This window comes from Thunnus albacares, chromosome 7 (assembly GCF_914725855.1).
Source record: "Thunnus albacares chromosome 7, fThuAlb1.1, whole genome shotgun sequence".
NCBI lineage: Eukaryota > Metazoa > Chordata > Actinopteri > Scombriformes > Scombridae > Thunnus > Thunnus albacares.
Window position 1 is genome coordinate 23,540,714 of NC_058112.1, and position 14,590 is coordinate 23,555,303.

At 40.7% G+C, this 14,590-nt stretch overlaps 1 protein-coding gene across 1 annotated transcript in view; it reads right to left on the reverse strand.

Annotated features, from left to right (window-relative positions):
- Positions 1-859: 859 nt before the first annotated feature.
- LOC122985719 (A disintegrin and metalloproteinase with thrombospondin motifs 20) overlaps positions 860-14,590 on the reverse strand; it is an 83,708-nt gene continuing 69,977 nt past the window's right edge. Inside the window, exons 29-39 of the mRNA XM_044356578.1 lie at positions 14,137-14,304; positions 9,888-10,061; positions 8,816-8,986; positions 7,514-7,717; positions 7,201-7,330; positions 5,399-5,493; positions 5,205-5,299; positions 4,871-5,004; positions 3,137-3,228; positions 2,697-2,801; positions 860-1,966 (exon numbers count right to left, since the gene is read on the reverse strand). Of these exons, the coding sequence (XP_044212513.1) occupies positions 1,877-1,966; positions 2,697-2,801; positions 3,137-3,228; positions 4,871-5,004; positions 5,205-5,299; positions 5,399-5,493; positions 7,201-7,330; positions 7,514-7,717; positions 8,816-8,986; positions 9,888-10,061; positions 14,137-14,304 (1,458 nt within the window). The 3' untranslated portion in view covers positions 860-1,876. The remainder of the gene's footprint in view (positions 1,967-2,696; positions 2,802-3,136; positions 3,229-4,870; positions 5,005-5,204; positions 5,300-5,398; positions 5,494-7,200; positions 7,331-7,513; positions 7,718-8,815; positions 8,987-9,887; positions 10,062-14,136; positions 14,305-14,590) is intronic.

Here is a 14,590-nt window from a genome sequence, read left to right on the forward strand (position 1 = left end):
TTCTCAAGATTAGAGGTAATTCTAGTAGTTCAAAAGCACCATTCAAAAGATCCTCATTTAAAGTTAGTGGTTATACACTACAAATAGTAGTAGGCTAATACCTTTTTTTTTTTTTTAGCAAAGCAGACAAAGGACAAAAAAATAAACAGACAATGGCTTCACTGTTGGTAGTAGTCATTGTACCTTAAAACATGGAACATATCTACAAGTCATTACAGAATAAATATGGTCAAACATAAATATATTACAACACATATCTCAGTAGAGTATGGTTTGTGAGAGGTAGGTGTTGCAGGTACCTACAGTAGGCCCACTGAAGGGTGTGAGGAGAGACATCACACCTGATACTGTGTCACGGTGTAACAGATGAGAACTTGTCTGTGTGATGAAATTAAAGAAAAACACAGACACAAAAAAAAAAGTCTAAAAATAAAAAGCCAAATTAAATTTATACAGTTAAACAGTAGAAAATATTGAAATATTTAATCTTTTTCCTCACAGCACTAGTGTTTATCTGTCTCTATGTGACAGGCGTGTGTCAGTCAATGGACTTTCTATGCAGTTTTCAGTAGTTTTGTCAAATACCTGACAACAGATGCAGCAAACAGACTCTAGAGATACATAATAATGGAAACTAAAATCATCTGTAGTTGTTCTAAAGACTCCTAATGTATCAAAGTTTGACCTTTGACTTAAGGCAGGTTTGGAGGGATATCAGTAGTTAGTTGCAAGCTTACTCTTTATGTAAGTCTTGAGCCTTAAAGAATTTGTTTGATGTTTTGGGTAATATGGTTATTTGCTTTCTTGCCAAGAGTTAGAAGATTGATACCACCAACATATCTGTATGGTAAATATGATGCTTTCGCCAGCAGCCAATTAGCTTAGCTTAGCATAAAGACTGAAAACAGGGGGAACAGCTAGCCTGGCTCAGTCCAAAGAAAAGTGCCATTCCAATTTATATCCGGGTGCCAGCTCCAGGAATTTACTGCACCCGGTGTTAGAGGTGCCAGTAGGGGGAATTTGTTACATTAAGACAGAGCTAGTCTAGCTGTTATCCCCCTATTTCCAGCCTTTGTGCTAAGCTAAGCTAACCAGCTGGCAGCTGTGGCTTCATGTTTACCACAGATACAATTTGTTCTTGTATTATTCATTTTCTGTATCAGCTTAACGGCAGACATAAGACAATTGCACAACCATCCCTTGCATACTATTCATATGTCTTGCAATGATTATTAATACATATGTTTACTTGTATACTGTTCCATCAAAGTCAGTAGGATAAGTTGCAACTAAATGCTTACAGTGTACCTTTAAAAATATATGTATATAATATGAATAAGGTAACATACAACAAGATTAATTCCAGGCACCTCATGATAAAATTCTGGAAATTATTCTTATCAACAGAACGCACTTCATTTGACAGAACACTGTAATAAAAACTTGCTACTTTAAGATGAGAATACCTCATGTCATGGGAGAAGGTCTGTTAAGTTGTTCTCCTGTATGTGCAGTTGCTTTCCCAGTGTTTTGAAGTGTTGTATCCCTTTGTATGATACTAAAAATGCATATCTGTGTCTGAGGAAAAATAACCTTTTAGATTACAATGCGTTTGATTGCATTGCAACACTGTTTAGAGTTATCAGTTTGGTTGAAGGACCTGACAGTGACCCTGTAGTACTGCATAGTCCGTAGTGTCTTGTCTGTTTTAGCTGCCATTTGGAACTGAACTGGTGATGTTATTGTAGGATCATTACATTTAGATGTTTTTCCACCACACTTATAGATGACTATGGGGTCCAACAAATCACTATTATTGCATGTTCCTGGGCTACTGTCTTCAGGTTGATTTAGGGGTTTGGTCTCTGCATTGCCCTCACTGGACTTGAAGGAGTAGGCCGTTATGAGCCTGGGGAATGCACTTCCCACAGAAACCACCACAGCGACCGTAGATTCTTGTTCCATCCTACGGACCGGGAAAAATGAGAGAGGAAAGAGTGGGCAAAGGGCAACTTTTTACAGAGCTTCATAAATGTCACTGGGGATTCCTCTTCAGTGAATCAGACAGAAATACAACAGGGCAATTCAGATGACAAGACCCAACACGAAGCACAATTACACCCCAGTAAAACTACATTCATAACAAAATTTATAACAAAAGGAAAACACTAATAATATTCAATATTTTTTTATTATCCATGAAAAGACCAAAACCGAGAATGAACTGATCCTACTAGCAAGTTTTGACTGTGTAGCTTGATATAGCTCTTTCCTCTAAGTCAAAGAGTTCCATTGTTGTCCTCATAAATGAGTCACGTTGTTGCACTCAGTGACATGTTCCTTTGTTACGATAAACATGGGGACTGTAGTTTATTTTGAGTCAATGCTACATAAATCGTCCTGGTGAAACAAATACTCACAAGTGCACTTAATTTGTATAAGTTGGTGGCTGATAATAGTCCCCGAGAAATGCACTGTTTACTCCTGTTTGATTAATACTTGCAGTACCCAGCTGTTTAGGAAGTTACTTAACCTTTTTAAACATAAAAAAATATATTTTTTAGATGTTTTTAAAGATTTACATCCTTAGTAGGAAAAATGGGCTTGTAAAGAATAGAATAACACATCTTGTCCTTTAAGAGCCACATAGCGTCATCCAATGCAAAAGACAAACATATAAATCTACCGCTTCTTACCTCAGATCTGTGGACTTTGATGGAAACATAGTTGCCCTGAGATGTCCATTTGGTGGCCTCAGCCACTTTGAGGCCAGTGCCAATCAGATTAATGCTGAACTGACCCTGCGAACACACATCAGACTTGAGTTATTTCTGAGCAGTTATTTAACCAGGAATGTCGAGTAAGAACTAGCAATGCTTTTTGGAAATAGCTACAGAGGATTTGAGGCTTAAACACAAACTACAGGTACAGTACATGGTGCTGATGAGCATCTCTAACAGAGTAATTGAGTAGTAGCCTTGCTCAATGGCATATTTGCATCAGGCCCAGGAAATTATATGAGCAAATCTCACTTCTTTGACCTTCAGGCCACTAACAAACATATGCCACAAAGAACACACATGAAACACACATTGCTACACCGCTATGAGGCAACGATGAACAGTATTTCACCAACCTGTGGACACTTGGCTGCACTATAACAATCTCCCGCTGTAGCAAAGGGCACAGGTCGACCAAGAAGAGTATGGGAAAAGTGGAGGTCTGTGACTGTTAAACAGCAAAGATACAAATCTAGAGTCACAATGTGCAACAGCAGAAGTAAACACAGAGTGAAGACAGCTGCTGTAAGGTAAATAACCACACAGAACATCACTAAGTACAGTTTATGCAGTTAAATTTCATTGCAGGGTCAATGTCACTTCACTGTGACATTGCCAGATGGTGTCTTGTTTGTAAAAACATCTCTCAGTTGGGGTTGGGATTCAAATCTGCATCCAGTAACAAATCTACTTAGAAAATCTGAAATCTTTTAAGTCCCTTAACAACTCTATTTATGTTTAGTATCAAACAATTTTAAGTAACAAAAGTTTCAAATAACAAGCAGTCATTTTTAAGAATTAAAACTAAATTAATGACTACCTGAATGTTGTGTGCATTGCTCTCACAAAAAAAGGAAAAGAGATGATAAAATATTTTATAAGAGATTTATAAACCTCAGAGCTGGTGAACCTGGGTATTTCCCTGAGGTGTAACTGGAGGCAGAAAGAAACCACTTTTATGAACACAGCTACTTATATATCCTGTAGTGTATCCTGTCTAAGAGTTAACTGGTTATGCATATAAAATCTTTGATTTACATTTTGAATTCAGTAAATAAATCTGAACCCTGTTTCCCTGTGTCTGCTGTTTAGTTTTTGCCATTTTCCTTTCCTCCACATCACAAATGATAACATGACCAGTACCTTTCTCTGCCCTCCCTTCATGTTGCCTGTATGAAATGATGATAAAGTTCACAGGATGCGCAAGGCACACAAAAGCAGTGCCTCTTCATAATCTTTCCTTCATCTTGAACTCATTATCCCCCCTCAGCTCTCTTCAAGCCGCCTGAAAGCCAAATGAGTACCATGCAGACGAAGGGTGGGAACATGTGCTGTCAGGACCCAGACCAGATGAAGAGGATGGGAAGATGACTATGTAGGTTCTAATCCAACTTCCCCTCTAAGCACACACACACACACACACACACACACACACACACACACACACACACACACACACACACATACACAGACACACACATTGTGTGTACACAATAGACTAATCCACATACTCTAATCAAAGGCATACTTGGTCACAACAGGGAAGGTGGAGCTGACTGTAATAATGAGTACAGGAGTATTGCCTGAAGATGTGTGTGTAAAAGTGTGCGTGTCTGTCTCTGAGTGTGCGATCACTCACATGCTATTATGAGTAAGTGTTTGACACTGATGTGATCGCATGCACAGGCGTGTGTGCTTGCACTGCGCGCTTGTGTCTTCAGTCTTCTTGTATGTGCTCACCAAGAAAAGATATGCTCGGCAGAATTACATATTGTCTGTCTGTGCTTGAGAGCAGGCACGCATGTCTGTACGTGCACACGTGCATTCCTTTATTCTCATGCTCACGTGTTGCTGAGAGGCCCAGTTTCTCCAAGTCGCCTTGTGATGTGAACATGGCGCGCTGAAAGGTCATTATTATGATTTCAGAGGAGGGAGTGTGGAAAAAAGGCAGCACATAGTGCATTTGGACAGCCCAGGCTTTAGAATGAGGCATTATTAAGCGCTATGGGACGAGGCGTTTGGGGTTTAAAACAACACTGATGTGTGGTCTCATTACAACATTGTAAGGCTATCACACAGTAATTACGCACTCATTATCCTCAGGGAGCTCAGGTCCAGGCGAACTTTGTGGAAGAGTGTGTATCCTGCTGCTGAGTAGTCATTCCTGCAGTCGCAGTCCTGTCTTCGGCTGCCATTATACGGGCATTCAAAGGGGTTCAGCAACCTTTGGTGTAAGGACAATTAATGTTAAGATTTATTTAGGACAAAACACATGAATCTGAACAGTCCTAAAACACCAAATTTTACTGTATGCACCTGGTGTTACAGGAAGTACAATAATTCTTTACACATTACACAATCGTATCCAAAGCTCCACTGAGTCACAGCTCAAGTGGCTATCCATCACCACTGGATTATACACACCTGTGCCCATACACCTCGGAGTAGTTGTCTGTCTGACCGCTGCGCAAGGTCACATACTCCTTGGGGAAATCAGTCTGCATCTCGGCACAGTAAATCTAAAGCCAAACACATTGAGACAACAGATGAGATCCTGTTGGGAAGCTGCAGGTTGAGTCATGAAGTGTGCCGGAGCAACTCTGACAGAACAGACACACCTGTAGGATCCGGGTCTTGACTTTGAGATAGTATTCCCCATCTATCCTCACACCCTTTCTCATCTGGACCTCACGGCAGGAAGTGAACAACTGGCCTAGGAGAAGAAATATGAAAGGAGGTTGTTTTAGTGCAACAGTAAAGAAACAAGAAACAAATCTTTGACATTGAGGTTTGCCACTGCCATAAATCTGTCATCAACAAATGCCATAAAGAGCGAAAACTAATGGAGCCATGTGGGAGTTCAGGCAGGCACGGAAGTAATTTCATAGTTACATGTCCCATACATCCTCCATTTGTATGCATATTCATGCTCACTGCTATACTGCTGCCTGCTCTCAGATATGTAACTCCCTCCACCTCTTCAGCCTCCTCTTGTATAAGTATTTAATTGTTAATTTTGTTTCTTTCAAAGGTCCCATATTGTAGAAAGGGAGATTTCCATTCCATTTTTGATTATAAAGCAGGTATAGGTGCTATATAAAATACTGTGAAAGTATCAAAATGCTCAGTCCACAGAGAAATGCACACAGCCCTTATTCAGAAAATGTGCCTTTAAACGAGCCGTTTGGACTTCCATAAGGTTGTGATGTAACAACTATACATTCAAAAAACAAAAATCTATGTTATTTACCTAATTTATGTGCACTTGTTTCATTTCAGCTCAGTGTGAGAGTCTCTACTGAGTTTTGCTGTCAATTATGGTTGCGCTAGTTTCTCTCCTCTCCTCTGCTCTCTGTGTTTCACTCGAGGGCGGGGCTTAGCCCTTCTATAAACACACGGAGCAGGGCAGAGGAGAGACAGACAGCGGAGGAAATGCTGCACAGTTGTTAGATGTCAGCAAACAAATTTGTTATTGCACAGCCTTCCAAAGGTTGGATAACATTATCCTCAGCGGTGGCCATCGCAATTTACCGGTGACCTTTTACCTACAGTAGCTACAGTAGGCTTTAATACATTACCTTTGGTTGGCCTGGGTGTGTGGCACTCAGAAAAGCCAATCAGAACAGAGGGGCATTGAGCAGACACAAAACAGCCTGTTCTTAGTAGAGCTCCAGAGAGAGGAGATGTAAAACTATATTGAGATGGTTTTTGGTACTTAAAACCACAAACATACCTTCTTATGGATATCTTCAAATAAAACTCAGGAAAACTGTAAAATACGGGACCTTTACATAAACTATAAACACAACTATGAGAAAAGATTGTAACCTGGTTAATATCTTCCTAAATGAGAGCTGATGCAAATGTCTCATTATTTGTGGTGCCTCCTCTGTTTTCCCAGAGTGTTGTAGAGGCCATATCACACTGATTAGCTAATTAGTATTAATACTTTACTGCAGAACTGGCCGTCACCCAAGCATATCATTTTAATTTCAACAGGGCCTGACTTGGCAGAAGCCGGGAATCAACAGCCCAATGCGTCGAAACATCTGAAATGAGGTGAGCGAACCTGCTTGCAGACGGCTTTTACAGTGCTTGCAAGTTCACAATGAAGGCAGCTTCGGCCCCAGCACACACCCCTGAGGCGTTTTGACAGACTGTCCACATCACAGTTTGTAGAAAACTGCTGACTGTCTATTTATTGTTCCACAAAGTAATCACTCCAAGAGGCTTTAAGTGGAGGTTGCTGTTCTGCGTAATGTGTTAAAACAAAGCAAAACGTTGAGTTTCTATAAACACAATCAGATACGCTGGTCGCCATACACAGCACAGTCGATTTAATACCATTACTCTACACATTCCTGGTTGGCAGTAAGCACTCCATGGAGAAGAAAGGAGAAAAGAAAGGAGTTCAACTCACATTCTCTCTCTTGACATGCAGCTTGAGATTCCGGTCTTTCTGAAGGACGGCAGTGTTTGGACAGATGGCCTTTGGAGGTCACACACTCCACTCTGCGCCCCATCACTCCTGCCCCACAGGTCTGCGAGCACTGGTATAAACAAAAATACACACAAAAACATTCACACACACAGTAACAAAACAGTTTCAGAAATAAGCTGCAAACCAAAATGAGATTTATCAGCATTTAAAATGCTCAAGTCAAGTGTTGTTGTGAAAATGGCAATCAGCTAGAGAGGATTTCTCACTGCCTAACAAGTGATTTCTGTTTCACCTTGCTCCACGGGCCAACTTTCCAGTAGGATGTGTGTGGGCAGTCCCTGAGGAGGCACGGCCGGGTGCCAGGAGGGTGGGGCTCTGGACAGTGGGTGCTGGCAGAGGAGGACTGGGCAGCATACAGGCGCGGAGCCTGAGAGGAGGGCATCATGGAGCAGGAGACAATACGCTGCTGGTAGCCCACACCACAGCTGGCAGAGCACTGAGCCACACACAAATACACACACACTGACAGTTAATAACACTGGCATGTGTAAATGTTGTACAGTGCAGCAGTAATATTAAATACAGAGGTTGATTGCTCGATGTGGCCTTCAGTGGTACTTATTAATGAGAATCTATCATCTGATTGATAAACTTTTCGTGGACTGCATAGGTCTATTTCTCTTTATTAATTTAGGATTATTTCTATTTAAACATTGATTGTAGAATGTAGTACTGAAACCTTTAGTCAGTTAACCAATTAGATGATCAACAGACAGTTAAGTAAAAACTATTTTGTGAAAGGATATGATTTTATCGAGCAAAAAAGCTGGATAATGCATTTGCTTGTTCTCAAGTGTGAGAATCAGCTAATTTTCTCTGTTTTATATCCTTTAAATTGAATACTTTTGGAATTCAAACTGTCAGATCAGATAAAGCAAGCAATTTGAAGATGTTACCTTGGGCTCTGAGAAACATTTTTTACTCTTTCATCACTATTTTTTGACATTTTATAGACTAAACAATTAATCAAAACAAGACTAAGAGTCCACAGCCATGCTAGTGGCTCTGTGAGGCTGTAATTAATCACAGTGGTGAATAGAGTTAAATGCTGACACTAGCATTCTAACATAACACAATTCACATACCATATATAGTTTACCATATTCACTAGCATGCTAACATTTGCTTATTAGCATTTTGACCTGATGTTGACATTAGATGTAAAGTTAAGGGAACACAAAAGTGATTATAATTCAACCTTAGGGTGGCATGAATATCTGTACCAAATTTCATGATAATTCATCCAATGGTTCTCAAAACAAACCACAAAGGTCAACCTCATAGTGGCGCTAGAGGAAAGTCAGGGGATCAACAAAGTCATCAGGAAACATTGTCTAGGAACCATGAAAGTTTACAAACATTCATGATAATCCATCCAATAGTTATTTCAGTCTGGACCAAAGTGGTGAGCCAACAGACTGGCAGACCGCGATTTCCATCCATAGAACAAACTATTGAGGCTAAAAATAATGACAATAATCATTAGCTGCATTTGCAGTAGAACAAAGCTCGATCTTTGTTATTTTATTCTTACCTGTGACCATTCCCCTGTGATCCACATGTAGTGGCAGGGAGCTCCTTTGCACAGCTGGTGTGACGGAGGCTGGGATGACGGTTCACAATAATCATCCTGGGCAGGTGTCATCCCTGGGCCCATACACCCCACCTTCCTGCTTCTTATACCTTCTCCACAGGTTGCATTACACTGGAAGGAAATCAAACACAGGGAGAAGTCAGTAAGAGTGAAGACGAGCTGGCAGAGGGGGGGCAGTGTTGTACTTTCAGCAAAATTACTGACTTCTCAGCCCCCTGCTTGCTACCTCTTTAGCTCTCCAGATGGTCACAAACGGACACTCCTTTTTTTTTTGAAGAGGCTTGCACAAGTAGAGTGTTGTGTGACAATGACTACACTAGCTTTCACGGATACGATCCCCAACATGTGCTCTACTTGACAATGTTACCATAAAAGATGAAAGTTAAGCTGTTTTCCCTCTGGACTAGTGATGCTTTATATGAGCATTTTAACTAATGATATGGACCAGAATCATGAAAAAAAATCTGCTGTTTGTGAATTTCATGGCAATCTCATGAGAAGGGAAAAGATTTCAGAGCCAAACTGTGAAAGAAAGGAGGGTGTAAGTTCTCGAGGCAACATAGACAGGAATCTGAACACTGCAAGCATTCCTGCAGCAGGAGGATACAGTGCGAGGTCCCTGCATGGTGCCCCTCTTTCATGCCTCGCTTTCAAGGACAAAGCACGGGACATTAAAGAAAGATGAGCCAAGTAAAAAAAACAGCCTGCTAGCGTGACACAGAACAGTGATATTCAGGAGGACAAAAGGGATGATGGCCATCAGTGCTTTGAGACTTGATATGATTTACTGACTGATGGTTATCATCAAAGCCCACATGACTGACAGAAGAGCACAAGAGTACCTGCAGGTTGTCCATTTAATGATGCAAAGAAAGAGAGTGGAGATCTCAGCCAATAAAATCCTTACTAAGATGGTTTAACATCTGTACATCTGTCTCACACTGGGAGAGCTGAGTGGGTGGGTGTTGTAAGTAGGAAGAGAAAGAAAGAAAGAATGAGAGTTTCTACTTACTTCCTCCCATTCACCAGCAACCCAAGTGTAATGGGTGCATTCTGCAGTTTGGCATGGCCGGACGACAGCAGGACGTGTGTGAGCGTCACATAGATCCTCTCTAACCTTTCCGGTGCCTTTTAGCCTGCAGTAGACGTCTCGGTTCTGAACTCCGACTCCACAGGTGACAGAACACTAGTAAAAAAGACAGAGCACACATCTGACTGAGAAAAAGACAAACAGGAGTTCAATATGTGTTTCTCTCAGAATTCTGAGAAGTTTGCTACTTATATTAATGGCAGTTCTCTCAGAGCTGACATTAAAGGGGAACTCCGCTGATTTTACACTTGAAGCTCCATTTACTTGTCAGGAGGAGTACTACTTAGCTTGTGAGAGTGTTGTATAATGTCTTGTGGGGATCTGAAGAGGGCTTTCCAAAATTTGGGCTTGGAGACTTCAAATTTTTCACACAAAGTCTGCAATTCAAGGTGTGGGGTTTAAACGAATGGGCTTTTAGGAAGCAGGAGGGTATAATGAAAGACATAACTGTATTGCATTATGGGAAATGCAGAATCCAGTGTTTTTGGAGCGTGAGGCATACTAGGGACTAAAAGTCAGGATATCTCTTGTGAGTCCTCCAAATTCATGGAATTTTGTAGAAGTTCAGTACTAAATCACTGGGGTTCCCCTTTTCAGTGAGACTACGTAACTTTTTATTACCTTCAGCCACAGCGGCCACAAAGTGGCAATTACAGGATAATGGCCCTTTCAGTTCCCTTCATTTCCTAAGATTCTCTTGAGTTAGTTACCTTAAAGACATCATCATTAGGGGACCTGACTCAGAGCATGTGGAGTGCATGGGTGTATTCCTTGCTGCTAATTTGTCCCAGTGGCCAGCTGTCATACTACAGCAAGAAAAATCCTCTGTGGTCCAAAACCATTTTCCTTAAAGACCACCATTATGAAAGACATGTCTGTAAATTTGTTGACAGGACATCCCTAACTGTAAACAAGTTCAAATATGATTCATTCTATTATGAAAGTTTAAACAACGGAGGTTTAATATTTGTTTAACTTTCTCAAAAGCTAGAAAGCCACTTCTATATGTGTGGTGTCATTTCAATTTGAAGTCTATAGCACAGGCCAGTGGGCTCGCGGAACAACACATTACACATACACACAATGAGGAAGCAAACCAAAAGAGAACTTTTTTTGGCATTTGTGCTAGGTGAGCAACTTTCAAAAGAGTGCAAGGTCAACACCTCAATATATCCAGTATCCAGCTCTCTAAATGCATCCACTGAGGAATGAATAAAACCACTGAAATGTTCATCTGTGACATGCTGAAACATAGTGTAACAGTAGCACAAGAAGAAGTGTCATAAAGTCAGAAAAATTACTTAAATGTAATGTCAGTTAAACAGCAAAATCTACCTAAAGTTTGCTTTGAGCTACTGGTCATACTGGACTAAGTAGGGTGTGCATTAAATTAATTAAGGGTGTGTTTTATTTACTTATGAACTCAAGTTGTCATTTGAAAGAGGATTGTTTTACTTCTTCTTGGAAAAGTTACACAGTCCCACTTTAACTTGGCATTATTTTAAAGTGTTTGTTTGGTTTGCAGTGTCACTGCTGCTGCTTTAATGCTCCTGAACAATGTACTTACATAGATAAATCTAAAGCCAGTTTGTCGCTTCTCTGTGAGCCGTATAGCTGGGGTCACACAAAGGTCTATCTCAAAAATCTCTTTGATCTGCTTTGAGAAGCATACCTGCATACTGAGAAAGTGCTTTGTAAGGCTTGAGCTGATCAGGCTGATTTCTGTCTAACTCTCCTACAGACCTCAAAGAACAGTGCCAGGCCTCAGCAATTTCACATAGTCAGAAAATCTACGCATTCTACAGCAAGTATCAAATTTCCTAAAACTTCCAGATGTATTTGCGTTACTCGTTTCTCATTGCAATCGCGTGTTATCATTGCAGACTGTGTGGTTGAATGTGAAGGGTCAAGGTCTTGAGTTTTGGAAAGAGAACAAAAAGCAACATAAGAAATCTGACCTTCAAATCAAAAAAAATGTTTTAAAGTCTTACAAAGCCTGAAAATGGAACCTGCTGTTTAAGTGATTATAGACAATGTTAACTGCTACGGCTGAAGAAACCTGATTCTGTATTTCTGCAGAAGACCTACAGCTCCTTTATCAGAGATGGTGGGGACATCATGAAACTATAGATGAAAAATGATACTATTTTGTGATTTCATAATAGTGTTGAGTGAGCAGCTCCAGACTTTAAAGGACTAGTTAACCCAAATTATAAAACATATTTCCTCAGTTACCTCTAGTGGTATCCAGACATAAAGATACCTTTAGGGTTTTTTGGCACAGGTTTTGAAATATATATACACTATATTTTTATTCATGCTGCAAACAGAACTGAAAAAGTACATTTAAAAACATTCAGCAACATGTATTTCCAGAAACAGTGTACCTGTAAGGGTTTAAATAGATTTCAGTAGAAAGTAGTTCCTGTTGACAGCATGTTTTGTGGATTATCCAAAGTAACAGGGACATTGTTTTTCTACAGAGATGTTCCTGTTTTGATGTAGTTTTTCAATGCCAAATAGAATTGCATTTACCTCTATTGTATTAGGGTAAAGGTAGATATTTCAGAGATTCACATCTGAAAAAACAGGGAAAATAAAACCAAGACTCTCTAGCTAAGACATATGTGAGAAAATATGTTTTTTGCAATTTGGGTGTACCGACTCTCTTACTGCAATTTACAATATTACAATGTAAATATGTGTGATCGGTATAACAAGCAGCCAGTGAAAAGAGGAGAATGATTCTTATGTCCTTGGTTTAAAAGGACAGCCCACACCCCCTCCGCTCAACTAACATTACACCCCCCCCCATCAGAGGTGACTGAGAGGGCTGGGTAGCTGTGGAATAACTCAAATAGTGGGTGCTGAGGTTTCAAAGTTGTCACATGCATGGATATTAAGATATAAAACATGTCTTTATGCTCTAGTTGAGGATTTCATGGTTGCTGGTGGTATGTGGAGGAAGATGATTGCTTCCAGACATCAGGGAGAGAGAGAGAGAGAGAGAGAGAGTGAGAGAGGGGAGGAGAACACCCTCAAAGAGTGGGGAGTGGCAGGAGTCTTGTGGAGGGAGGCAGACGTGGGTCTTCGTGGACCTTTTGAGATTTTGCAGTTACTTGGCAAGAGGGAGAGAGATCATACAGGAGATGGAGAGATCTTTTTGACATTATTTTGGAAGAAATCAGGAAACATTATTCAACTAAAAGGTGTGAGAAAAGACTGAATTTATAGATGGCACCCACCTTGAGATGCAATAAATTTCGATTTCTATATGTGTATTCTATGTTTCTGAACATACAGTGAGCTCGTTCCTCTAAGACAAAGCACGTAGCAAAGCATTCCTCTTTTCAGTTTGCTCTATAACTTTGAGTTTGAACATTTTCCTCACTGTAGCAGCTCAACATGACTTTGAGCCAAACCTGTGTCGCAGCTATATGCTTAGATAGCATAGCTGTGTGGTCGGCTCCGCAGTGACTGTGACCTCACCCCCCCCTAGTGACTCCTCTATGTACGGCCTTTGCCCTGGGAGTGTCTGGTTGCACCAGTCTACAATGGTACTGTACAGAAAACTGTCGTGCTTCAGGACCTGTGTCATTCTTGACACCATGCTTTCATCTGTATGGGAGGTCAAGCTTGACATCCGCATCAGCTGCAACTCTGGATCTCCGTGTTTACTGTGTTTCATGAAGTTAGCTCATAATGAATTTGAGCTACAAACAAACTCTTTAGAAGATTTAGTGTATTGGATGTTATTTGGATGAACAAGCTTTTTTGTGTCATGCAACACTGGTGAGGAAATTGTTTTTGAAACACTTGTCGCTTGTCAGTGTGTGGTCGATGCGTAAAGCTGAAGATTACACTACATTACTAGTAAGTATTTCAGCATTTTCTCTGAATATTTAAAACTGCTACATAAACAGTTTTGAATATCCAGCCTGTGGTGTCTAGTACACACTTGAGGAAATGACACATTGCTCTTGAACAAGAATAAACGAAGTGGTGATTGGACAGGTGCTCTGTGTGTACATGTCCTCCATCTGCAACCTCTGGGAATCTTTCTGCTGTGTTTGTGTTTCAGCTGCTAGCAGCAGTTACAGTTTCCATGGTCCCTGAGAGGCCCAGGCCACTTTGTGAGAGCCAGAGGAGACAGTGAGAAGAACACACATACCTCCCTCCATCTGTTGGCCTTCCAACTGGGGCATCCCCGGGCCCGGCAAGCCTTCTGTGTCCGTGGCCGAGGAAGATGACTGCAGTGCTCCTCTTCTATTTTGGTTTGGTTCTGATAAACACAGGCAATCTCTCGCCGCTTGGTCCCCCGACCACAACTCACCGAACACTGGAGGGTGAAGGGGAGAGAAGGGAGGTGGGTGTTGAGTAGAGAACAAGAGAAAAGAGGGCATATTAGCAAAGTCTTGTAGAACTTCATATCTCTATATCTCTACTAAATGAGGACATGGGGCTTCAGTGAACGCTGTGCAGTTACACTAAGTTATTACAAAGGTATCAAAACAGTCAAATAATACACTTTTAAATTGTATTATTCTATAATGAATTTTAAACTGCAGCCTTGTTTGGAGGTTCTCAATCACATTAAGTGAACTGGTGCCAGAAAAAACATATTT